The sequence below is a fragment of the Epinephelus fuscoguttatus genome, linkage group LG16 (genome assembly GCF_011397635.1).
Source record: "Epinephelus fuscoguttatus linkage group LG16, E.fuscoguttatus.final_Chr_v1".
NCBI lineage: Eukaryota > Metazoa > Chordata > Actinopteri > Perciformes > Serranidae > Epinephelus > Epinephelus fuscoguttatus.
Genome location: NC_064767.1, coordinates 30,314,790 through 30,342,189, shown reverse-complemented (window position 1 = coordinate 30,342,189; position 27,400 = coordinate 30,314,790). Strand labels below are relative to the sequence as shown.

General features: G+C 40.1%; 1 protein-coding gene across 2 annotated transcripts; it reads right to left on the bottom strand.

Moving 5' to 3' along the window:
* Window positions 1-1,122: 1,122 nt before the first annotated feature.
* On the bottom strand, window positions 1,123-27,233 carry ret (ret proto-oncogene receptor tyrosine kinase). Of its 2 annotated transcripts, XM_049599852.1 has the most exons (22): window positions 26,864-27,233; window positions 26,423-26,499; window positions 25,807-26,177; window positions 13,479-13,724; window positions 12,928-13,218; window positions 11,786-12,024; window positions 11,488-11,683; window positions 11,198-11,397; window positions 9,431-9,713; window positions 8,962-9,093; window positions 8,366-8,476; window positions 8,162-8,275; window positions 7,770-8,014; window positions 7,527-7,674; window positions 7,305-7,412; window positions 7,008-7,222; window positions 4,590-4,712; window positions 4,433-4,503; window positions 4,105-4,242; window positions 3,855-3,954; window positions 3,021-3,168; window positions 1,123-2,115 (listed from the first exon to the last, which is right to left on the bottom strand). In XM_049599852.1, exons 3-22 carry the CDS (start codon window positions 25,868-25,870, stop codon window positions 1,958-1,960), a joined length of 3,330 nt encoding a protein of 1,109 aa, XP_049455809.1. In that variant the 5' UTR covers window positions 25,871-26,177; window positions 26,423-26,499; window positions 26,864-27,233; the 3' UTR covers window positions 1,123-1,957. The 2 variants fall into 2 exon arrangements, with proteins under 2 accessions (XP_049455809.1, XP_049455810.1); XM_049599853.1 differs by lacking the exons at window positions 25,807-26,177; window positions 26,423-26,499; window positions 26,864-27,233 and adding an exon at window positions 15,203-15,278.
* Between the last annotated feature and the right edge of the window lie 167 nt (window positions 27,234-27,400).

Sequence of the window (27,400 nt, the reverse complement as noted above, 5' to 3'; positions counted from 1 at the left end):
CTTACCCTATTTAACCATTTAAAGGGAGGTTCATCATGATATGGCTTTTTGTGTGCTGTTCTGTATTTCTCTGTCCTAACTGGTAAAACAAACTTCTTATCTGGTGATACACTAACTGATACATCTGAATTGAATTACCACTGAAGTGGACTCTAACTGGAAACAGATCACTTGTGTAATGTTCAAACATGTGATCTGGTATCACTATGATGCATAGGGTAAACAAGGAAATGTTCTCATGAGTTTCTATTTTTAGTCTTTTATTCACTTCCTTCATTAATTCCCATCAAGACTGGCAGCAGTCTGGAGCCTATCCCAGCACACATTATGCGGAAATCACTGAGATACCATGGGCAGGTCACCAGTCTGTCACAGAGCTATTTTAATCATTTTCTTTTTGCTTCTTTTCTTCTGTGACAGTGATTCAGTCACAGGGGAGTCAACCAGCTGATTCAGAACTGTGAAATCAAGAGGGTTTCTAATTTCACCCCTCAAAAGTACAGAGGGCTGTCAAAATCCTGAAAATGACAGAGATAAAGGAGAAAGGGATGACGTGTATTATATTCTATCATGTGTATTTTAATCTGATAAGGATTCTAGAACCCATATAGCCCAGTAGTGATGCCTGCTTCAGACATCTTTACTCAAAACTTTAAGTTTTACAGTGTGTTATAAACAATACAATAAACAGGCTATTAAATATTGTGCCGAAATTACACTGAAACCTAAAAACTAAAACCTTTATCAGCTTCAAATATAAATATTTGCTTACAGCCAAAACAAGAGTGAAGCAGAGTTGAGACTCAGACTCATCACAGAATTATGGAAACCTTGTGTGGCTTTTCTAATTCTGTGATGTTGAATATTTACACATGAAAAGGCTTCAGTGGACAAATGCGTCCAAGGCCACTGCTGCAAATATTTAATAAGAAATAAATATGTATTAAAACTAGAGCGAATAATGAACAAATCAGGTGAACTGAGAGTAAACCTTATACTGTAATGCTATAAAAATAATTTATGTGAACACCAGACGTAAGTTGCATTTATAACACTGTAAATTAAAACAAAAACGTCAACAGTTCACTCACTATCATTTTTTAGATATGAGCTGAGACATACTGCACATTTTCAACGTTTATTATTAATTGTAACTTAATCAAATAATAACAACATAATGATGATAACACTCATTAGTTTACATAATCATACTTCCACAAAGATTGCCATTACAGTGAATCCAAAAGAGAACTGTAGTCTGACACCGGACATGGTCACAAGCGACATTAAGTCTCATGTCGTTACACTGGAGAAGCACTTACTAGTTGATATTTTTCCATGTAAAAAAACAAAAACCAAACAAGAACAAAAGCAAGAAAACTGTTCACTGAACATGTCTGTGTTACTTTTCTTTGGCAAGAACAGTTTTTGAAACATCTTGTGGGAGAAACACAAAATGGGTCTTTGACATTTCGAGGAGCAACAATCCTCTAAGGTAGAAACTTTACATTTTCAGAACAGGTTCAGCATTTTTCTTCTGTCCACTCAATCCCAGCTGTCTACAACAGGTGATGGTAAAGACGTCCCCTTTAATTCCTGGGCTGGAACAAGATCTTCACAGTTGCACATTAATAATTGGAGGCTATTGTAGAAGCGGCACAGGCACTTAAAAGACATCGACAACTGGCATACAATCTGGTACAATAGTCATGCAGTGATACAACTTGGCCAACATGACCCGTGAGGTAATAATTAACATACTGAAGAGCTGAATGAAGCTTGGTCTACATTGATCCTGCTGCTTTTGCAGCAAAAAGACCCCAGTTTTTCAAACGTTGAATACCCGTGCAACAGAAATAAAAGGGAACCAGCTTTAGCATCAGATTGTATATGTACAGTCTTATAGAAATATACACATCTACCAATTAGTCATCTTTTCTACAGTGTTGGTTTGTCTTTAGCTATCGAGCTTGTCCACAGCTTTTGCGGGTGAAGGCAAAGCCATCCAGTTTGCATAAACACTATCATTGGCATATCTTGTAAAGACTGGATTAGTGGCATCATGTCTGTTGAGCGGTACCGGGCTCTTCTCAGGCCAGTTCGGGTATGACATGCCTAAAAACGAGAACATATCATTTTTCTGCACTCAGTGAAAGATAAACAGCGTGCAGACAGTAAGGCTCTTAAATCAAACTCTGTAGTGCCTGTCTCTAAAACAAGTGCTCAGAGGTGCAAAGTTATGGCTTCGTATATGTTACATCAAGTGAAATATTATATAAGGTAATATTTATTTTACTTTTTGTAATGTATGAAGGCTATAATGTTGCTCATGCCCCTATATTTTACCTATGGCTGCTTAACTGTAACTGCTACGAAATGCAGATGAACGACAAGTAACTAATGTGTTTGTTACTTTTAATCAGTGGCACCTGAGAGTTGCATTCAAAAGCCTTACTGTTTCTCTGTTCAGCATTGTGAAAATCATTATAGATCAAAAGCTAATATACATTAGAAAGTCAGGAAATTTAAGACAATCTGGAATTTAAAAAACACAGTGAGTGATTGATTCAGCGAGGACCTGTTTCAAATGTTACACACTGTTTGTTCCAATGCAAACAAATAATCAAATGATGACGATGGTAATGTGATGGAGTGAAAAAAATGATCTATCTACAAATGAAATGCAGATGAAGCATGAGTATGAGTGGTGCCATATAAATAAGAATGGAGGGTATATTGAATATTTACAAATGTAGCTTTTTTTTGGTCAGCATTCATGTACATTAGAAGCAGGTCCAAGTAAAAACAAAAAAAAGTCAAGACACAAGATCTTTTTTTTTCACTGAGCCTCTCATTTACAATGAAATGGGAGATATGTCAGCATTAATCAGCGAAAGGCATGCCTAGATCACAGTCACGCACACTTGACTACGGAAAAAGCCAATCACAACTTGCCAAAAAAGAGAGCTTGTGTTGTGTGTCCTGTTTCTAAAATCTAGTAAATGCATGGGAGATTCTACCATAGAGCTTGTTTTCAATCCATGTGGAGGGGAGGGTTCGAGGGAGAGGGGCGTTATTACAGTCCACTAGAGGTGTGTCCTCTTCAGAGAGGGCGTCGTCGTACAGCAGGGCGTCGGCTGGCGTGGACGCCGCCAGGTCCAGGTAATCCTGACAAGAGCAGATGAGGGTGTGATTAGGCTGATTACTGAGGCAAGGAATCGTAGCACACTAAAGCTGAGCTTGCTAAATGCTAAAGGTCACACACATGCAGTGCAGTGACATCTACTGACAAAGATCCTGGGGAACTGCGTGTAAATTCTACTCATTAAATCAAGTGACATGCCCACTACCGCTTAATGATAACAAGGAAGAATGAGCCCGCTGTATTCTGGGATGCCTGCATTCCCTTGTCCTTAAATGTTCTATATTTAGCCTCACGTCAGCAGCAGGAGCCTGACTGGTATGCTCTGTGATTACGCTGCCCAAGGCCACATTTTAGGATTGCTCTTCAAGCACTAATTATGGTATCTAAAGTGTTTGAGAAGAGTGACAGATCATACGGTGAAGCAGTATAACAGAGCATGTGTGTATCTGACTCGAAACAGTAAGCCAACAGTACATGATGTCCCCATTCATTTCATTTCAGTCGTTTTGGGCCAGCTGCAAATCCAAAAAGGGGTGGAAAGAAAAAAACTCTAACTTCTGACTGCCAGATCTCTATGATGCATCACCAAAGCTTTGTCAAAATTGCACTAGTAATGCATGGAAAGAGGCTGATTAATAGCTCCCCCCCACTTCTTCCTGTGGAAGATTATGAATAACTTATTATAATGTATTGTATAGCTTCACCATACCCGACTTTTCACCATCATCTTTTCCAGTTCTTTGCTGATGTCTGAGAATGTCTGCCTCTTGTCTGGCTCTTGTTTCCAGCATCGAAGCATGAGGTTATACCTGCAGAAGGAAAAGGTTTTACAGTGGGTGAGAAGAGGTATCATTTAATGCTCCCAGCGGTCATTTTCCATGACTGTCTTAATGTGGTGGAGGAGTTATTGCACTCAGTAGAGATGACGAGATGCTGTTGTGTAACAGAGGGGAGCTCACATTTCCTCGGAGCAGTTTTCTGGTCTCTCCATCCTGTAGCCAGTCTTGAGCAGGTTAAAGAGGCGTTCAGGGGCAATACCTGGGTATGGATTTCCTCCCAGTGTCACTATCTCCCACAGAAGCACTCCAAAGGACCAGCTGGAGGAAAACACAGCAGCTCATAAGAATATTTCAGTAATTAGAGAACAGATTCATCTGTGTTATTGCATGAAAAAATAGTTTAACATTTTGGAAATACAGCTATTTGCTTTGTAACTCTTGGCAAGGAAGCCAATAAGTGTATGTCCAAACATGACAAACCATTGCTTTATATTATTATTGTACTTACACGTCGCTCTGTGTTGTGTAAATGTGATCAAACAAGGACTCTATTGCCATCCATTTAACAGGTATACGGCCCTGGAAAACAAAAAGAAACCTCGTTCATCTCTATCTAAAAGTTGTAAATACATCGACATGAATGCTCTTCTGTCTCTTTTCTTTACCTTGCTCCTCTTAACGTACGAGTCCTCTTCATACACATCTCTGGAGAGGCCAAAGTCGGAGATCTTCATCTTTCGCCCTTCAGCTACGAGGACATTTCGTGCTGCGAGGTCCCTGTGAACAAGCTGTCGGACCAAAATGCTCATTTAGAGTATCTTGTAGTGCTTACACAGCTGACTAACATTTCAGCTGCTTACAGTACAAACACTTGAAGTGGCCTCTGCTCTTCCACTTCAACTGAAATGTACGACTTTCACCAAAACACTTCAACTTCATTCAGCCTTTAAACTTAAAAGGTATTTTTTAACCAGGACCCTATTTTTCCATGTTTGTGTTTAAATGACTAATGGAGACAACTATTTTTGAAACTGGTCAAATAAAGCGCCGCTGCTGGGAACAGTAAAATAGGCTGCCATGAAACCACTTGGCGCATGTTCGCAACGTCAATGTATGTCCTCTAAAAGTGCTTGTGTTTGCCACTGACAGGTTCAGTTTGTTATTGTAAGTGTCTGACAACATTATGGAAAGGATCCAGAGAGAGATAAAGCTTTTTAATAAAGTGCAAGATCCTTTTTTAACCAAAAACAGCCCTGACATTGCTACTGCCAAAGCCACCAGGCTCCATTTATATAAACAGTAATTTTAGCATGTTTAAACCAGCATATTTTCACATCTAACTGGGTGGTTTAAGGGTTTATTTTAACCAAACCAGAGTTGGTGATTGTTGGAACAGTGGAAAGATGAACCAAGATGGTTTTTGTGAGTTTGATTTTGTTTCTGTCAATTCTGAATGAAATGTGTTTTCAGGTGATAAAATTAGTGTTTATCTAATTGTGTTCCCCATCAAAAAAGTCACATCCATGACCCTTCAAGTGGACAAAAATGTCCATATTCTAGAAACTTTTGTAGTGTCCAACAAAAAGTCACAGGGGGGTGTTTTTTGCATGGGGGTGTCATTCTGGGTGAAATTTCAAAATCCCAACTTTCAGCACAAAAATCCATTATTTGACCCTGTAATGCATTTTTATCCTATCCATGACCCTTCAAGTGGACAAAAATGTCCATTTTCTAGAAAGTGTCCAACAAAAGGTAACAGGGGGTGATTTTTGTGGGATAAAAATGCATTACAGGGTCAAATAACGGATTTTCATGCTGAAAGTTGGGATTTTGAAATTTCACCCAGAATGACACCCCCATGCAAAAAATCACCCCCCGTGACCTTTTAATTTGTCTGTGAGGGAGTTTTGAATTTTGAAAATGGACAAAAATGTCCAGGGGTAACAAAAGGGTTATTAAATGGAGTCTAGTGTATTTGGTGATGGTCATGTCAGGGCTGGATCTCAGGGAAAAAGGATCTTACTCTTTATCCAAAAGGTCTTTCTCTTTAGGGATCCTTTCCATAATGTGTCAGACACTTATGATAACAATCTTAGCCTGCCAGTGGCAAAAACAAGCACTTTTAGTGGACATACATGGACAATGCACATGCGTCAAGTAGTTTCTTTGAAGCCTATGTCTCGCCTAATACTGGACCAGTTTTAAAAATTGTTCCCATTATTCATTAAGACCAGGGGTAGGCAACCTACGGCTCAGAAGCCATATGCGACTCTTTAGCCCCTCTACAGAGGCTCCCTGTGGCTTTGACAAAAAATTACATATAAATAAATAAGGGTTTTTTTTTATATTTTAATTTCCATTTCTCATTGTTGTGATGAATGATTCATACATTTTTGATTTTTTTTTAAATGTGTAGCCTATAAATCAAATTAAAAAAAAGTTTTAGCATTTCGTCAACTATGTGTGTCATACATCTGGCGCCTTTTCCTAAAATCTGCTGAATCTCAATAGCGATGGGTAGCCTTGAGTGTCCTTAGTGAGGCTAGCTATTCATTCTAAATCCAAAAAAAAGTCTAGTAAAGAAAATAGAGAATTTCATAGTGAGTGAACAGATTTGTTTGTTGTCACTACTAACGCAAAGTTTAAGCACCAAACAATCATAAATAGCCCACTGCAGAGCAGCTACTTTGCTATAAACATATTAATGAATGCTGCCATTAGGAATATTTATAGACTAATTTAGAATAAACAGGCTTTGTTGCCGTCACCATAAGGCACAAATATGTATTGTGGCTCCAGACAAATAAAAAAAAATTGGGGGGCCAAAAATGGCTCTTTTGACAGAAAAGGTTGCCAACCCCTGACTTAGGTCCAAAACATGGGAAAATAGGGGCCAGGGTGAAAAATACCAAACTTACCCTTTAAACGTAACATAGCACTTTGATTTAATGTCAGCTTCTTTTAGTATTTGTATTTTTTAGTTTCATTATTTCAACTATTTCAGACTTTCAACAGCAAAATTTACACAGCAAGCCCACACACATTTTCTATATAAAGTTAAGTCTTTTCGGTTTATAAAATACCTTCATTTCCGCCAGATATTGCATGCCTCTGGAGATCTGCCATGCAAAGGAGATCAGGTCACCCATGGTGAGCGCCCTGTCATCTGGGTTCTCCAGGTAGCTGGAGTTTCGGTTGGCGTCCCTGCCCATGTAGCTCGGGCCAACTTTCCGACTCTCGCGCAGGAAGTTGCGGAGCGACCCATACTTGGCATACTCCACAATCAGATACAATGGACCTATTCAGAGAAATGTAGCACTTAGACTCCATGTGCAGCACACACGTCCTGAGAGAGGGTGGCTGGAGGTATGAGGTCTTACCATCCTGGCTGCACGCTCCGTACATCTTTATGACGTGCGGATGGTTGACTTGCTTCAATAAAGTGAATTCTGACAGCAGGTCACGCAGCTCGCTGTGGGAGGCGTTTTCTGTCAGAACATAAGGGATTGTAATGTTGAAACCATTCATCTCTTCAGACATTCACTCCTCGTATATCACCATTACCTCCCCTACTTGTCAGGTTTCTGGCTGGCTTGTCTTACCTTTAAGCATTTTCACAGCCACAGTGGTGTAACCGGCTTTTCCTTTGAGCCTGAATGCTGTTGCCTTGACAACTTTCCCAAACTCTCCTTCTCCTAAAGTCTTGCCAAGTACAAGGTTTTTACGAGGAAACTCCCACTTAGGATCCTCCTGTTGAAAAAACATATGAATATCTGACTTCTTCAGTTCAACATACTATGATGAAGAAAACTGATGCAGAAAACAGGCCAAAAGAATCAGCTTACAGGTATTTTAAAGGTATCAGTCTCAATGGATTCCTGCGAGCCCCTGCGTACGTTGTTAGCAGGGAAGCTGATGGGGTAAGCCTGAGCTGGCCGACGGAAAGTCATCTCAGCAGAGGCAATTGGGGGCTTGGGCGAGTTCTTGTGGTACCGGTGGATGAAGTAGGAGGACAGGAGGATGGAGACGATGAAGGAGAGGAGCAGTGCTGTGGCAATGATGGTCTTACACATGTCATCACATATGGCCTCTGCAGGAGAGTGTGTTGCACAATTTTATTTTTCAAGAGAGTAGCCATCCGTTTCAGGTTTATTCTTAAGATGACATGATTTATGACCCCTTGGAGACAATATTTCACTTTATTATTAACTTTTTTGTGTGATGTACGTCAACTCACCCTCAACATCTTCCTTCTCACAGAAGCATCTCTCAGAGTAGCAGTAACAGGTTCCATAGCCGGCCTGGATCCCGTTCCTCAAGCCTCGTTCATGACCTCCAGTAACAGTTTCCTCTTCATAGACAAATAAACAGAATGCTCTTATTTACAGATTTATACACAAAATGTGCTTTACATCTTTAAATGTGTGCATGTGTTTCTTACTTGTACAGTCTTGTGGACATATTAATGGGTCTTTGCTTTCAACTGCGTCACAAAAACTATCCGGGCATGTCCGCAGGTCAGGGGAGCAGGTTGAGTAATTTTCAGATATTCCTGGAACATAAACACAAAGGAGAGAAAAACTTAAATGGGAAAACATTAACAGATGTGAAACACATTTTAAGGTTTGGTCAGCTTGTCCTGATGTTAGCCTGAGTTAAAGCCCTTAACAGTGTAAACATTGTAGTTTAAACAACAATACAACACTGTGGTGACTTTCTTCAGCCATCATATGGTGCTGTCAGTGCTTGTGTTCATCACAACCGAGACCTCATTCTTCCATGGCTCTTGCTGCGTCCTGATGCAAAAAGGATGTTACTGGGAAGAATACACACACTGGTCCTGGTCCTTTAATTTGTTCCATTACCAACACTGAGGAAATTATGTTCTCACTGGAGACCATCACATTTGGTTCTAGTTAAATTACTCCAAGGTTTCATAATTATCATGGACAAGATTCAGTGATGCTAGAATGTTATATCATTACAAAAAACACAGCCTGTAATGTTTTTCATAAGTGTTCATTAAATATAAAGTACCTTTCTCAGTGCCTTGCCTCCACTGGCATCTCCCTGTTGTCGCCCCCAGGCCTCGGACAGACTCACAGTCTCCTCGCCGTCTGTTTTCTGCACAGGACAGGAACTGCTGGCTCTCCTGACTGGCCTTGTTCGCTATGTACCACAAGTGCCAAAATCACACAACCAAATCTTTAAAAGACATTTGGGAGAATTAAAGGAAAACTGTTGAAAAGAGCCTGCACATGTGTGCCTGCGGTGGTGTTAAATTAGTTAGGAAGTGAAACTCAAACTGTCTCCTAAATAGCAGCGAGTCGTCACTGTATCCAAAGAAAACTCAACTGATCTTCTCAGATCTTTTGCCTCTAAACATGAACATGTGTGCAGTTTACTGATGCACACTAAAGATAAGCACAGATGACGTGAAGAAATACACCCTTTCATTTTAAAATCTCATGAAATATCAAGTGGAGCTGAACTGTTACAGTCTCACCTTCACTAACTAGCATGATGTGTATCTGAGTGCTGGTCTCCAACTGTGTGTGCTCCTCCTGGGCGACAACGAGGTACTGTAGTTCCTGGCAGTCAGGCCTGCGCAGCGCCTCTGAGTCATTCACATAAAGCAGTCCCCACATTTCATCCGAGGCCTGGGTGATGCCTATGGCTGTATAGCAGGACTGTACGTCAGCAGACACGTTCTTATCTGCCACCTCAAGCCGGTATGTGACCCTGAAGCCATCGAACTGTTGGCAGTTTTCCACACAGATTCTGCCAACCTGAGAGGAGTTGGGAGAAGAGATTGTAAATGTAAAAACAACAGGGAATTCAAATGGAGGGATGACAAAATTAAAACATCTATAGGTCAGCGTATTAAACTGATTGATGAATTACAGATACTTTTTTAACTGGGCCAGCAGATGGCAGTCTGTCAGTATGTGTAGAAGTGAGTCAACACTTTTCTAAAGGAATACTTCACCCATAAAATTATAATTTATGCATTAATTACTCAGCCCATGTTATGCTGTATGCATGGAAAATGCCTCCACAGTCAATGCCTCCACAGTCAAAAAACAGAAAATTCTTGATTTAAGTCATAAATTTCTGCATTTATCAACAGCAAAACTAAATCAAACATCCATTTAAAACTCTCACACAACTGCATGTTCAGTATAATCCAAGTCTCATGTATCCAGTCGTCTGCTCAGTACTTCCCAACCACATGTGTATTCATTAAAACTTCACTATTTAAAACACGTCTGCATACGTGTGACACACCTGGGCAAGCAGGTGTGTTTTAATCCTGCATGTGCATTCCACTGAGCAGTATTCAAATAAACAAGCTTGCCCAGGGTGCTGCTTGTCCTTGTGTGAGACTGTTTTAGCAACATTTTTAGCAAAAATGCATGTTTGTACTGAGAAGCACTGAGCATATGACTGGATGAATAAGACTTGGATTGTACAGATACTGAGCTATGTGAAAGTCTGTCAACGGATGTTTTGATTTAGTTTTGATGATAGCCTTCTTCACCTAAAAAAAAATCTGTTTTTGTATTCTTTATTCATCATGGAGGCATACAAGAAAAACAAAGTTTTCTTCACAAATTCAATGTAACATGGGGTGCGTATAAGTTTTTCTTGAGGAAAATAATTTGTACTACTAAAATATCAATGTTTAACATGTCAGAGTCAAATCTTATATCATCATAGCATCAACACCTAGCATGTTGCACTTCTGGCTACTTCAGTGGCATCAAAACAGGTACTCCGACTACTCAAAGCACTTTACACTACATGTCACATTCAGTCATTTACGCACAGATTCACACACTGGTGGCCGGGGCTACCACACAAGGTGCTGAAACATTCACACGTGCTCACACCATCTGGGGCAATATGGGGTTCAGTGTCTTGCCCAAGGAGACACTGACATGTGGACTGGAGGAGCCGTGGATTGAACCACCGATCTTTCAATTAAAGGACGACCCGCTCTACTTTGTGAACCACAGCTGAGTGTAAAATTGCTGTAACTTTGGCAGATGCTGCCTTGACATGTGTGAGTGCTGAAGCCTAATATCAGCTTTGCCTAAACTCATATTTGGAAGGGAATTCATGGTTAGTGATCGATTAGGAACAATTACAGCGTCCAATAACTCCAACGTACATGTGGGCATGTGAATAATTTCATGTTTGACTTGAAAAAAAGTCTACCTGCAGACTAAACACAGATTTATAGATTTGTATGCTGGCTAGTGACGAGTACCTGAGCATAAACAGAAGCTCTGCGTGTCAGTGTGAACATCTGTGTTATGTTGGGGAAGCGGATGTGGACGGGTAAGATGGTGACATTGAAGTGCAGCAACACTGTTCCCTCTAGACCGGGGTAGGTGGTGTCATTGACCAGGTAGTCCAGCTGCAGTGTGCGATTCTCAGTCACATACAGGTTCCTCTCCAGGATAAGCTCTAAAATTGAAGGGAAAACATGAACATTTAAATGACAAACAACAATGTTCACAAAAACAGATGATGTGTAGGAGACACTGGATTACTTACGGTAGTTGTAGACGGTCTCTCGAATGCCTCCAATAGCAGCTTTCTTCTCACTGAAGGTCCTTGTTATGTTAAATGTCTTCTTCACCCATGGGTCATTATTGAGCAAGGTCCCCACATACTTATTGTGAGTCTGGTCTATGGGAAAGATGGGGGTTAAATCCCTGTCAAAGACAAACAAAGTGCCAAAAGAGCCACCCTGGGGGAAAAAAGTGAGAATTTTGTTTAAAAGATAAAATCAGACATTGTGTCTATGAAACAATCAAAACTGATCTGATCAGTGTTTCATTAGTCTCCTCACCTTTGTTCGATTGAAACCTATGATAATATCTGCTGTGTCTGTTCCATTCACATACGGTGCGTTATCGTCCTCATCATCAACAAAAACATCCAGTGAAGTGTCCACCTTGGTGACGACTGTTTCTGTGCGGACTGTGCACACAAGCAGGAGTCTGTAGCATTCGCTCTCCTCACGGTCTAACGGAGCCGTCACCACCAGCTCTGTGGTGTTCTCATTTACAGCAAATGGAGCAGGGGTATCTGTAGACAAGAGGAACAAACAGAATCAGGAGTGTAAGTGTAAACAGCTGAAATGCAATATATGAGTCAGAGATGGTAGGGGTGTGATGTGATAACTAAAATGCTAACTAGTTTCAAGGAAAACTTCACCCACCAGTTACTCATCACATGTTACACTGAATTTGTGAAAAAAAATATTTATCTCACATGCTTCCATGGTAAATGAAGGATCCAAAAATGGAAAAATTCTTGATGAACTGTAGTAAAGGGGGGCCGCGTCAGTGTGTCTCACACACAGGCAAGTAGCACAGCTGGCCAAGCGTGTGCGTTTGAGCTCTGCTTATGCATTCAATCAAGCGAAATTCAAATGCATGCAGTTGTCCAGGTGCGCTACTCATCCGACTGGATAAAAGAGACTTGGATTATACTGCACACGTTGTGTGAGAGTTTGTAAACGGATGTTTTGATATAGTTTTGCTGCGGACCCCTATGACTTCAGTTTATCCTGATTTTTAATAAGATTTTTGGATTCTTCATTCACCATGGAGCCATGTGAGAAAAACAGTTGTCTTTACAAATCATAACCTTTCACGGTAAGACGGGGTGAGCAGTTGATATAGAAATGGTGATTTTGTGGGGTAAGTTTCCTTTAATGGTAGCACAAGTGGAGAAGAGTCTCACAGTCAGAAAAGTAATCCCATTCAGTTACATTCAGAAATATTTACCTTAAGTTTGCTAAAATTAGCTGCCATAAGCTACTGGTCATACCAGACCAATGAAGGCTGTGGCTGTTAAACCCTTGAGTGTATTACATTAAACAATGGTGCATTTTTTTGCTTATGAATTTAACTCTTCATTTGTAAGAGGAAGAATATGTTATTTCTTCTTTCAAATGTTACAAAGTCTCTCTTTTATGTGTCTAACCTGATTCCACATTGTAAGAAATGGTGTAGTTTGGGCAGATGTTGAGTCTGGTGAGACGTCGGAGTTGCCGTAGGGCCCCGGGGAACCTGTTTTCCATGATGTGGGGGTTGGAGGTGTCTCTGTGCGGGAAGCACAGTTCCTTCATATCTGTCTGAGCACACTGAGGCATCGTGGCATTGACAAAGTCCAGGGTGATCCGAGGTGAGTTTTTGATGCACAGGGACTTCTTGGTGAAGTCAGGTAACACCATGGCATGCAGGAACAACTTCTTCACTGACCATGAGTGTTGATCTGATAAGATGTACAGCCAAAACAAAAACAACAGGGCGTTTTAATCTCAGACAGTGCTCTTTTTGATGACTGAGCTCTTTTTTTTGCCTGTAGGCAATTACATTATCATCCTGAAGTCAGAGACCTGAACATGGAGCTAATGCATTATTAGTATGCAAAGAGCATAAACGTCAAGAAACTGATTTACTCTCATGTGTAGGGGATACCTGGCACTGAAAGGAGACTATACATTAAGATTAAAACGCTCACATCCAACTCACATAGCAAGGCAAAGTCACTTCCCTCCAGGGTTTTGTTCAAGGACAGTATTCCAGTGTTGATGTCCAGGTTGAACCAGGAGCTGTAAGGTGGTCGTCTGATAGTGCTCGTGAAGCACAGGTAGAAATGCGGCCGCTCAGTGTCACTGTCCAGCATGGCGTGGACCTGGAGGATTGGCGTCCCTGCCAGCTGGCCAACATACACCGTCTCAATGTACTCAGTCTGAGGGAAGTACAGCCCTGTCGCTCCTGCAGAAAGACCAAATAACCAGATGTTAAAAAACAGGCAGCCAAGTGAATCACAGGGGAATCTGGTTATATTTCCTTTAAGGAAAACATTGATAACTGAAAGTAAGGCCTGGCAGTATTGCTGAGTCTTATTACAGAGCAGGTTATCAGACATCTCCTTCTGGATATTTTACTGTGGGAACAAAACCCACTGACAATGCTGTCTGGCCACTGAATGGAAATTAACACATACATGGAATATGACAGGTTCAGTTTTTTCCCTCCTCTGATACGTCTTTCATCTCTCCCGTTAGCGGAAATTGAAAGGAGGGCTCAAATGACACTTATGCAGCTCTTTTAATGAATTTCTCATACGGTCAATAACGTGTGGTTTCCGATTCTCCTTGTGCTCACCTTGAGAAGTTTAATTACAAGGGATAACATGATATGCAAGAGAAATGAATCATTACCTGCCAGAGGGGAGTGTGGGATGTGTATGTGTGCATGTGTGTTGAGGAAATCCATAAAGAGCAGGCTGTGTGTTTTACAGGAAAATGGAGATGTGAGTGTTCCTCCTGTAATTATATCCCTGTTATGTTCCTCTTTGACGACGGTAGGCGACCATTTAGGGAACGCACTAATGTCATTAGCAGACAGCAAAACTAGATTTTCTATTTCTGTTGGTGCAGTTGAGGCCTCGGCTCTGGTTTCAGACATTGATTTAATTTCGCGGGGGTTGGATGACAGGAGGCCGAGCTGATGGATAAAATGTGGCCGTCCTTCCTGAAGGATGGAGATACACTCCGCGAGGCTGCAGCCCTTTTCATTAAAAGTGTTCCTGAGACAAAAACAAACAGCAGGCTACTTGTTTGTCAATCCTGCTGGGATGGTGGGAGTCAGTTTCATGACTCACATTTTAGGGATGAGTTTCCATTTGCTAAATCTATCACAACCAAATTGAGACCATTCATGCTCATGCTTGAAAAATATCTTTGGGCCTTATCTGGCTAACATTTGCTGCATCTTATTTTCTGTTAGGTGTATAGATCTGATAGACACCACCAAAAATGGTGATGCTTTTGAAACAAAATTCACAATTAATTATATACCTGTGTAACAGTCAAAACCCCCCTTGGAGGATAATGAAATATGTTTTTTCAAATACCCTAATGTCTTGGAATTAAATGTGTGAAAGCACAGGATGGGTAATATATAATTCAAGGTCAGTCAGACAAGGATTTACGTTTATGATAAAGGAGATCAGAGTCTACTATGAACTCTTGGGAAGTGTAAATAAGTCATAATTTTGTGTTTAAGGGATGACAATTGTGCGTCTGTTCCTTTCTCAAAACCAACATGATGAGCTGCTCTTGTTTGTTGGGTTTATCGTAGTATTACTGTAAGTGTGTATAAAAGTATGCAAATAGACCACAGGAAGAATAGTCAGTGCTAATGCTGATGCTTATGGGGAACCAAAGAAAGAAAAAAAGATCAATTACCTGATATTTTTTCTTTATGTGTGTTCCATGAATGTGTTTTTGCACATTTCACTCAGTACAATTACCCTGTCTTCATTGTTCCTGGTTAAAACTTGTATAAAAACCCACATCGTAATGTCAGATCTGTAACAATATTCTGGAAACGACAACACAGAGGCAAACGATTGATTGTCAAAGCTTTAAAAAAGATTGAAAATAATGATACAAATAAACAAAAATATATAAAATCAGATTCCTTTTTATATCCTTTCATTAAAAGCAGCACTGGACTGGCTCATTCAACAATTTTATGTTTCTTTCACAATTATTTCTCAGGGACAGTGCCGGACGTAGTTTTCTGTGGCACCCCTCTTATCTTTTATATTCATTGTATATATTACAGACAAGAACACGGGTTAATTAGAAATCAACAGAAATGAAAAACTTAGCTAACAAATAATAATAATGAATATTAAATGATAAAAGAATACAGTTTTTTTGTACTGCACCCTGGATGAATTTAGCCTTTTCATTTTCTGTTATTATAATACTCTCCATAGACACTCCACTCCACAAACCCATCAATCATCTAGCTTTTTTTTTCTTTGTTTTTTTTGGATGTACCAATGAGGCTAATTAAATTGGCTATGTTTGTTTCCTGAGTTGCACAACACAGGATATCATTCAGAGTGAATTTGAGATTTTATCAAACAAGAGATCAGGCTGTAGATTTCAAACCAGAACGTACGCAGGAGCATGAAAAAACGATGATCTTAAGTTTCCTCTTAAGTGAAACAACATTTATCCAGCATTGACCACCTGAGGTCATTTGATACCTCTGTGCCTGATTAAAGCCAGTTTGGGCTCAAAACATTGTACTTTTTTATTGTAATAAAATGGTGGTGTTACAAGACCTTGGAAAGCAGAAACAAATTGTTCAACATGGATGGCCTTACTATAGCAGTAGTTCATGGTATAACACACAGTAAACTTTAAGAAAAAACTTTGAAGAACTTACACGGGTGCGCTGGTTTTATGTGAGAAAATATAGGAAGTGTATTCTTAGTGTTGGTCTCCAGCTCTATACTTAAAATGACCATTAGAGGGAGCCATTATCTCACACACACAAAACAGTGGAAAGCTGTAGCTTAATCATTATCATGATACATTAATGGACTAATGCTTGTATTCATTTGATAAGATGCTAAAGATCCTGGATTTAATTGTCTCTAAAAAGCCAGAAATGAGTCCTTTCTACAGCCCTCTATGAGATAAATAAAAACAATTAATTTAATCTACAGATATCTTACACATGACACTCTCATGCATCAAACAGTGCAGACGACAGCAGCTTTACAAATAAAACCAGAGGGTCCAGCGTGTTAACCAGTGGGAGCTGAACGCATTTATGAATGCTGATCTTGGCTCGAAGCCATGGTGGCTGGACCCCACGCAACACAATTTGTTTATATCATTCAAAATTCAATTTCTTTCCAGGACTGAAGCCAACAGAAAGCAAGCAGTTTATATCAAAACTAATTAATTGAATGGATCAAACAGGCCTCTCTTAGCAAATGGCATCTTTGGTCCATGATGAAGATTTTCCAAAAGCATGACTCATTAGCTTCCCTAAATGATGCACACAAATGACAGAAATACAGACAGTAATGATGTTTCACCTCTGATGACCATGCACGGGTGAGAACTTTCAAAATAAAAGATTTTACTTCAATGTCTTGGGAAAACTGAAAAATGTTGTTTTCAAGTTTTTGACAGATATGAGGACAGTAAGCTGTTTTTGGAACAGGCTTTGCCCTCTCATAACTCAAAGTGTGTAAACATTACCACCATAAGCAGACCTTTTTATAGCCCTCAAACACCTATAAAACTGATGCTAAGCTGCCATATACAGTGTCATTTCTTCAAAAGCCGGAGTAAGTAATTTTGCAAACAAAGCCAATGTTTGAACAGGAGGACTCTTGTAGCAATCCATGTTTACAATAGATATCATGTACTGCTGAGTGGATAGTGAAATTGAACTCGTGTGTCGCTTGAAAAAAACAACACTGGAAAAACCCTTCACTCATCTGTTCACGTGTGCCTTTGATGATGGCAGCTTCCTTGAGTTAATTACGGCCTGTGTCAGTTTTGTCTCATTTTTTAACTGTTGAAGGACGAAGAGGACACAAGCTCATCATCACAAAATCTGAACCATGTGCTCAGTCAGCCATAGACCACCACCGCATGTCTAAGACTGGTGAGAGCTGATAGGGTGGGACGTCCTCTCCGTCGTCCCAGACAAAGACAGGAACTCAATTAGCTCAATGCGTGCTTCGGCTGATAGATTTACCAGCTATGAGCTCATGTGCTAGACTAACCCACAGGCAGCCTCCACCTCTGTGAACGTCCCTCTAAGTCTCAATGAAAGAAAATGTGGACCTCCCACCCAGACGTCCTCACTTGTCAACAGCATGGCAGATCGGGGAAAGTGTCCCGCTTGCTGTATGATTCATTCCCTCACTAATCTCTTTCATAGACTGGAGCTCCTGTGGTGAGGACTCAGCCCTGTGCCCTTTCTCTCCCAAGGTCAACATGTGCTGCATCTGTCCCTGGTAACGACCCATTGGAAAGACCATGTTTCTGGCAGCAGACCAATCAATAACCGTACTAATCAACAGTGATGCTGATTGTTTTCCACTGATGAGACAGACAGGGAGAAAGGCTGATGGCTGCATGTGTGCAATCATCTCCGCTGCGCATAATATGGACCCACTTGTTTAGCTGCATGGCCACAGAAATGTTACATCTGCTGCACGGGTTTCATTTCACAGCCACATCAATATCCACATTTTTAAAAAATCCATCACCTATTACAAAGTCGCAGTAGCCAGCAGCATTGAGGAGCATCCACCCAGTTATATCATGGTGATATAAATACAATAACTATCATAATCGCTCTGAAACCAATCATGATGACTCTGCTTCCAAAGATGTAACAGTTATGGGAATGGTTCTCTTCAGGATTCAATTAACTAAAAAGCTGCACATTGAGCTATAATTCCAGTTATGAAAGCTATTATTGATCATAATGTTTGGAAATCTCTCCCTCTTGGTTTCCTGTGCCAGCATGCTTAATTGCTTTGTCATATCATGCTGGATCCAGGACCTGGATTTAATGTAGTCCTGATTGTGATGCTTTCAGTCTCAAAACAATGAGGCGTAATGGGGAAAAGAATTCATTTCCTGTTATGATGACACAGTCATCAAACTTTTCATCAGAGTAATACGATATCTGATCTCAGTTTGGAGGAGGTAGTCAGGCTCCAGGTATATTAGTCAGTTTACCGTGATGCATACCGTAACATAATAATCAATTACACCATAATGTAATCCAATTAGCCCTCAGAGAATACAAGAGCTGAGATCCAATGAACCGTGTTCATCAGTCATCAAGAAATCTAATAGAAGATCTCCTCGGGGGTTAGCTGCAACTACAAATTCAGTTTAAGAATTCCTGTGGGAGTGACAGTGGCATTAAAAATTGAACACGTGGTACATCATAGAGCTCCAGACTGAGTTTGACGCAGTAGTCATTAGACTGCTTTGATAAAACATCCCTGTCCTAATCACAGCGGTGGTAAAAAGCCATCAGACTCACTGACATGTGCACAGAGGTAGACAAAGACATTAGCTGCCTGTGGCAAAAAACACTGATATCATTTTTAATTTCCATAAATAGTTTCCTGCCGCAGATCTCATGAAGGTTTCTGTTTACTAGATGAACGACTTTGACAGACTTTGTGACCAGTGTTTACTTTTTGAATATCTTATCTTTATATTTGCTCCTACTAACAGTATCCAAACAAATCTGTTAATCACTGCAAAGAGAGACAGACCCTTCACAACTTAACACCTAAGTCGTGCTAACGTCTATGTGAGGTTTTATACTCTCGCAACTCTCACACAACACTGCTTTGTGTGAAATGCTCAAATTGGTAACATTATAATAACGTGCTCACATTGTCAGTGCCAACTGTGATGTTTAGCAGGTTTATTTTGTCATGTCTAACACTGTATTGTTGTTAGCATGCTAACATTTGCCGTCATTAGTTTTGCAGTTTTTTGTTGCAAACACAGGCTGTATATAAAGATGGACGACATGACAGCTACCCCAAAGTGAGGCCGAAACATCTTAATCACCTCCTTGTTGCTGGCTGCAGTTAGGTCATAAAGCCCACGCTCTGCATATTAGTGGATGGGTTATGGGCCACAAAAAACCTCAAAGTGCGCTTAAAATATTTTTTTTTGGTTTTAATTAGTTTTTTAATGCTATAAAATGAGGATATTATAACATGATTGTGAGCCAGTTGGTGGGCTTGCATTTAGTGGCACTGCTCACGATTGGTCGCATAGATGATTGGGCAGGAAACTTGATACCACATATATTGCTACTGTGCAGACTCTGGCTCCAATTGACGTCACCAGAGCAAGATGGAACAGTGGGGGTAAGTGAAGACAAGCATCCATCTTTACAGTCTATGGTCGTAAACCAAAGTATTGGACCAGTGATGGGCAAAGCAGTTCTTTTCAGTGTACTCAATCAATAGAATAAATTCATGACAAAAATTGTTCACCAAATCGTTCAGTGCCTAACCGGAGCTCTGACTGTGTGTAGCCAAAGCCCCTCCTGGACGTGCTCTGGGCTTTGAAGCAAATTTTTGTGGTGGCCAAATTGTACAATTACAACCATCACAAGACTTTTCCCTTTGACTTTCATGGCAAGGTGTCTATAAAGTGGTGGACTTTTTGGAGCATCACAACCCCTGCAAAATTATTTGTTTCACTGTCGCAATGTAATCCATTTGGTCGGATAACATTCGGAAAGTCTAGAAGAGCCACCCGATTGAATCATTTCATTCCCATTCAAGTCGGTGAAGCGCTAAACCAGGAATAGCCGGCTTGGCTGGCGAAGTCTCTAGTGTTCATGCTCTACGGGCCACACAGTGCAGAAGCAGTTCCAGTCATTCGGTTAATTTTATACATGGCAGATAAACGTTTTAGCGCCATGTGCCACTGAGATTTCGCAGGAATGAACGGGGCCCTACTTCCAACGCTGTATCCAGTTATTTTTATACATCCACCGTGTATACCCACTCAAGGAACAGAAACACGTCTGAACATTCAGTTCAGCTCGCTAACTACTGAACTGAATATTTTCATGACACCTAATTATTAAAAAAAAATTGGCACTATTACTTCCTACATCGAGTCTTCAAGACACGAGAGGGGCAGGCTTGAACGACTCAGCAACTACCATCACTCAGGGCTCACGTTCACTGTGTACGTTCAGCTGACTGAGCGCTCAACTGAACTGAAAAATGAACAGATTGTTTCAGGTAGTGATTCAGTTCAGGTCGTTCACCCAAAAGATTAGCTTCTTTGAATGAAATGTTTGTGAACAACACAACACTATATTGAGCAAAAAACATAAATGTTAAACTAATGATGATGTTAAATCAAAAGTTCAGGGATCATTGCCACCAGTATTCATCTGACAGACACATTAACAGAGCATTGGTATCTCTCAAGCTATGCTGTTACAGTTGCATGGCTTAAAGCAGGCATGCATAAGTACAGGCCAACTTACACACATTGTGGTCAGTCATGCTAAGGAAATAAACACTTAAAAATCTAATGAATTAAATATAAAAGTTAGCCTATACTGTTTCCATATTATGCACTATGTGTAGCATTTTTGCATCATTACATCTTTACCTCTTTATTTCTCAGATATTGTACAATGCCTAAACTAAAAAGAGCACTGTTGAGATGACTAGCATGTTTAGCTTCTTGTTAAAATGGCGTGTCATCACGTCAGGTTTAACAGTGAATCTGATGGATTACAGTATGGAAACAAAAGGGAGGGCAGTTGCTGCATGAGAATAGAGGGCAGTGATCATCCAGCACAAATGGAAGTGAAGCTCTCAGAGTTTCTGGCACTGACAGGTGGAGGAAGGAGTGGAAGGCCAGTGGAAAAATAATTTCCAACATGTTTACCCACTTCACTAAAGTGAAGGATCACACAAATGGACACAGGGTGGGGCTGGAGAGGAAATGCATTCTCTTTTTGACAAGAAGCAACAGGATTTAAAATGAGGTTTGAATTTAAAAAAAAAAAAAGAACGAAAAAAAGGCAAATCTGTCCCCACAATAGAGAGCTGCAGAAATGAGTCCTAAAATGCAAAAATACGTTCTTGAAGTCAAGTGTTTTTTGAATGGATTTTTGGTGACTGAAATAAGGTCTGTACTTAACACAAGCTTAACATTTTGTTCTATGACATTCTGCAGCTTTAACATGTCTTAAAAATGAGACTACAGCCTTGTTGACATTGAAGCCATGTGAAAGTGGTGTATTTTGTTATAGCCTAACATTAGCTTTTTACTTTTGCTGATTGCATTTACACTTCAAAAATCATAAAGGTGGTGTTAATTTATGAAGTTTATCTTGCTGAACAAAGTGTGTAAGTAGCATAAAACTTTGTTTGCCACAGAGTTTATTTTCTGCAATAATTCCAAAATCCAATGAAAAAACCCACAATGGCTTTTTGTTGAGGGAACCAGGGTGATGTTAACTTCCAGGCTGGCCTACAAAAAAACAAACAAAAACAAAACAGCACTCTATTGTCTAATTTTTTCACTCTAATTAAAATTAATTTGCATATTCATGTTTAAAGCTGGTACACTTTGCACCTTTAAAACTACAAAATGCTATGTTCACCTACATGCAGCTCTGCAGCGTCACATGACCACGTGGAATCAAATGAGCTTAGCTCATTCTTTTGTTTCGTTCATTGTTGTAAATGATGGGTCAAACACAGCGCACGCCGCTAGGCGACTGGAAAATAACTTGTCAAGGCCCATGTGAAATGAGAGGACTAAATGCCCCGAGGGCGAAATTTCAATCAATGTCTCCTTGTCCTTTCACCACAGCAAATTAGATTCTACCCATGCATGAGAGGGAAGTGTGACCCTGAACTGACTAGAGGATAAGGCAGAGAGCTTTGACAGGTAGGAGCAGCATCCATGCAGCTCCAGCAGCAGAAGCAACACTCCACAGTTAGAGGTTGGGACGGAGACGCTCAGCAGTGGAAGTAATAATGAAGTGGGTGGTGTCCCTCCATTTGGCATTACATTAAAAAAAAAAATACTGGTCCAGTTTGTTCAAAACTTAATGGGATTATGAATTTTTGCCAACATTTTGGTGATTAAAAATCGTATGCGCTGGCAAAGAGAGAGCCATAACTAAAAGTAAAAATGACAAACTTTGAAAGGCTGAAAGTGCTGCATCACTGCTATGATACTGATTAAACCTGGAGGGATGATGCAACGTTTTACTAACTCTTCCAATCAATACATAGACAACATGTTTACTGTTGTTCATTAATATCTTTTTCGATTCCTTGTTAAAAATGTGATTTTATTTTTTGTAGGGCAGAATTTTTTGTTTAGCATTTATAGCTTTAATGTCCTCTTAGGGACTGGGAAAACTGGGGTCAAATGGGTGGCGGGAAGCTGAGACCAGAAGTTGCCACTTTTTTTAAACAAAAAGCAATAAACTAAACACCAAAAAATATATTCCCTGTGCCAGTGCCATTTTCAAAGCCACACAAAGAGAAGCAACACTGTTCACGCAGTTCAATATAAAAGATAAACTCTGCAGCAAACAACTCGTATCATGATGTTTTCCAATTATCCTAAAAGAGACGTAGTGACAGCAAGAGTAAAAGAATTGACAAGATTTATGATGTATCCATAGGCAGCACAAGACAGAAGCTTTACCAAATCATATAATGTAATAAGGAGCTAAATCAAATAGCAGCATGTATCAAATGAGATTTATTGGTCTGGTCCTTCTCAAAAAGGAAAAAGATGCTGATGAAAATCATCATTCTAATGTGAGGAGGAGGAGCAGCAACTAAAGAGGCTGCAAACAGCGCTTCCTCTGGGACGGTGGGGTCATCACTGGAGATTACCACTTGGTTAAGGTTTCTAAGGTCAGAGGGCAAAGCAGGGTCAAAGCTACAGTAGCAAGGTCAACGGTGGAGGAAAAACCGATCGATGCTTTTATGTGAAAACATCTGTGGCTCTTCTTAGGGGAGTGATGGATTACACAGAAGTGTCTGTTAAGAGCATTTGGTTAATTTCAATGAAGGCTTTCACCAGGTTTAATCACAAAAGGTACTATTGAGTTTCAGCTCTAATGTTTTTTACCTCTGCAGCTACCAGTCCACAAGCCCTCATTGTTTCTTTCAACTAGTCATGAGATCTCATTAGCCAGCCTCCATTTAAAAAAAAAGCAAACCAAAGCACACATGCTTCTTCCTGACATCCAAAGTTAAAATCGTAACAAAACCATCACTGACCAAAAGATTTCAGTGCTTGCCAGAATGTTTTTTACATCAACAATCTCCACAATCTCTAACTACTTAAGCAAAGAGGCGCTTTTAATTCCCTAATTTATTTCTTAAACTGCTATACTTCTTCTTCTTAACTCTACTTGTAAGTGCAGGGCGACACAGCCACATTTAAAAATGCTGATTGGCCTACTCTTATAGTGAACACTGATTGCCAATTTCCTAGTTTGATTACCTCAGCAAGAAACACTAAACTAATGAGTTACCTGTAACCTGGGACAGTGATGATGTGAATCACTGAACACTTTGATTTTCTAAAATCTAACCATTCCCTACAGTCCAACAAATATTAAATAACTTGTATGGTGATCACATAAGAGGTTATATGATCCAAAAAGTGCATCATAACATGATTAGATGACTTAGAAGACAAAGATACATTTATATAAAGCTCATTTGGTGATTTAATAACTTTTAAAGAAGCGTAGAGGTTAAAATGTTTATATTGTTCATGGCAGCAACACTCAGAGCATCCTCCAGACGTGTAACAAAATCATCAGCTTCAACATATACAGCAAAATCAATCTGATGTGTCATTCTGTGGGCAGTTAACGTCCAACATGCAATCTGAATGCTGTGTGCACTTGTATAACAGGCGATATACTTTCCTAAAGAAAACAAACAGCCAGTGTTTACCCAGAGATAGGAGCAGCTGCTGCACACCTGCCTGCAGCTCGCTTCTTCTCCTCTCTGAACCAGTGTGGGTCTTTTGTTGCAACAAACAGGCAGGTGAGGAGCGCAGTGTTTCCGTATGGTGTGGATTTCAGCACCCGTTTAATTACCATCACGTCCTTGACACATGAAATTGAACTGGACCAACTGTGTTCATCTATAAATATCAGGAGAAACACCCACTTCAGTGAACATACACACAGAATAAAGCAGAGATGTAAATGTATGCAGGATGTGTGTGTGTGACAAGAGCATCATACTGTCTTTCAGCTCCTGTGCACTGAGCTACCCTGTCTGTCACAATGAAAAATAAGCAGGGAGCATTACATACAACTGTAGCACCTTAAAATTTTCATTAATCATTTTAACAGCACTGCAGGAAACTACTCCCATGGGCGATTACGTAGGCCAGTAGTTTAGTAGCAAGCCCACTTTTGCAGGCTGACCCATCCACATGAAAATGACCACCCTTTTCAACATCTCAATTCCACTAAAAGACTGGTGATGATACTTTTACACTCTACATCCCTGATGAAAGCACCGAGAGTAACCTCTGTTCAATCTAAGTCCAAAAACAAATGTAGGAATTCCACACAATGGCCTATCTTTGTCCAAGCATCACATTTGACATACTTCCCACACACTGAGATTTGCACACTCCTGAGCTATGAGAGACACTTTAAATATAGACGGCATGGCAGGACAGTGTTGGTACAGTTGGGCTGTGGGGATTGTGAATGGGATTATAATATTATGATATACGGCTGTATTCATTTGACTCTAGGTTTCAGTGTGCCATACCACGCATAACAACTGGCGCACAATGCAAGTATCACTTTCTGCAGCATGAAACAGTGCCGGCATTGTGTTCGTGCCATTTCAGATAGTTCTTGGAAAAAAGCCTTAAAACTGCACTCAGCCTCCAAAATGTTGCAATTTAGCAAAGCAATTTAGCTTTACACATGAGCAGCCAATTCCATGTGTGTTTGTCAGACTTCAGGTCCACTGGCTCTCTCTGTGGCAGCTCAGAGATCTTTTCCTCTCTGTATTTCTCTTCAGCTTTTTCTTTTTTACTCCTCCATGACAGTCAGTTTTGGAGAGAATCATAAATTTTGTGAATTTAAAGTGCATCCCAAACCAAAACATATTTAAGCTCCTGCTGTGCTCATACCAAAAGTAATTGCATTTCTGACTGGCAGGAGCGGCCAGAGATGAAGATGCTTTAAACAAAAACTGATGCTGTCAGATTAACAGATAATGTCTCAAACAGGGCAGAGGATAAGAAAACACTATTTTCTCCTCTGAATTAACATAAAGAATAGACTTTTTCTCCTTCTTTTTTTCATAAATGTCTTCATCTTTGTCAAAACAAGTCACTTGGAAACATATTTCAGTGCAAAATGTATTTAAAACTGTTTCCAATGTCATCTTGTAGTCCTCCGGCATGACTCTAACAATAAAACTGATGATGAACCTTACCTTGTAGCAGCAGCAGCACCACCACCACGACGTTTCCCCGAGAGAAACCACAACTTGACCCCATCTTTGCGAACCATAAGTGAAAGTTTCTGAATGAAAACGAGATTGAAAAAAGTTCCTTTGAGCGACGAAATAAAAGAAAAATCAAACCGATAAAAAAGGAAATGAAGGCGCTGTATAAACAGCGTGCGTCCTATGTGCGCGGCTCCGGGCAGCCAGATGAAATCCTCAGTGTCCCATAGACGGGCTGCTGTGTGCGGCTCCAGTGGCTGCTGCTGGGCTGACTGACTGGCTGGCTGGGCAGGGGGAGGAGGCTCACTGCTTCACCACTCAGTGCCCCGCTGCTTCCGCAGCAGCAGGCAACACAGCATCTACAGGAAATTTAAGAGCATAATTTAACAGCAGGTCAGTCACCTCATTAACACTCTGCGGGGGAAAAATTATTAACAATTATCATTAAATGCGTAATGGTGCATTTTAAAGGTACAGGCACTGCTTTTAAAAAGGGTATCAGCTGTTAACATTGCTTCATTATAACAGACTTGTATCATTTATGTATGAATCTTGTTTCAAAATAATAATTATTTCACATCTAGTAGCACCATTAATACATTACCTCAGTGGATTCAAGCATTTTCAAAGGTTACATTTAAGAGCAAGGTTTCAGTCAGTGGCCCAGCATCAGATAAACTCCTGTCAGTGGGGAGGTAGCAGAGTGTTTTGGTTAAATGATGAACCACAGCTGCAGCCCTAAAAACCATATGGCAAGGCCGTAGCCATGAAGTCAACATTGGGTGGGCAAATATGCCAGAGGCCCCCCCACCCCAGAAAAAAAAAAATCTGAAAACTAATTTCTTACGAGGCTTTATTGTATTATTTATCACAATCAAGTACAGCTATACAGTAAACTATACGAATATGCATATACATGAAAGCTACTATTGTCTACATTAATTAAACACGCAGGGCAACATAAATGACACTTTACCCAGACTTCATGTGGGCTATCGGACAGATATAACGTAATAAGACCATTAAGGTTATTTGAATAAAGCACCTCAGGGATGGTTCCCTCGTCGAAAAGCCTTTGGGATTTTTCTGTTGGATTTTGGATTAATTAAAGAAAAAAATTGGTCCCGTGGAAAACAAACTTCAACTTCTTAGACATTTTGTTCAGCAAGATAATCCTCACAAATGAACACCACTTTCATGATTATTGAAGCCTAAATGCAATCACTAGAAGTCAAAAGCTAACGTTAAGCTATAGACGAAATACAACACGGTCACGACTTCAACGTCAGAAAGGCTGTAGTCTCATTTTTTTAAAGACGTTAAAGCTTCAGAATTCACGAGTGAGGTGTATTTCATGTCACAGAACAAAACTTTAAGCTTGTGTTAACCAAAACCATATTTCAGGCATGTAACCAAAAATCCAAGAAAATGACTTGACTTCAAAAATTGGAAATGCAAGAACTCATTTTCACATTTTAGGACTCATAAGGACTCAAATAAAAAGCCAGCATTAGGGTATAAACCAACGACACAACAGTCGCATGACCTAACGTCACCACCCTAATGAGACTGTAAAGCCACG

Excerpts from the sequence above, each read along its gene's own strand:
- ret (XM_049599852.1), bottom strand. The coding sequence starts at position 25,870 with ATGGGGTCAAGTTGTGGTTTCTCTCGGGGAAACGTCGTGGTGGTGGTG. Across the intron at positions 8,015-8,161 it reads TGAGAAGGAAGATGTTGAGG|AGGCCATATGTGATGACATG; the intron begins GTGAGTTGACGT and ends ACTCTCCTGCAG. Across the intron at positions 7,223-7,304 it reads CGGAGCGTGCAGCCAGGATG|GTCCATTGTATCTGATTGTG; the intron begins GTAAGACCTCAT and ends TTCTCTGAATAG.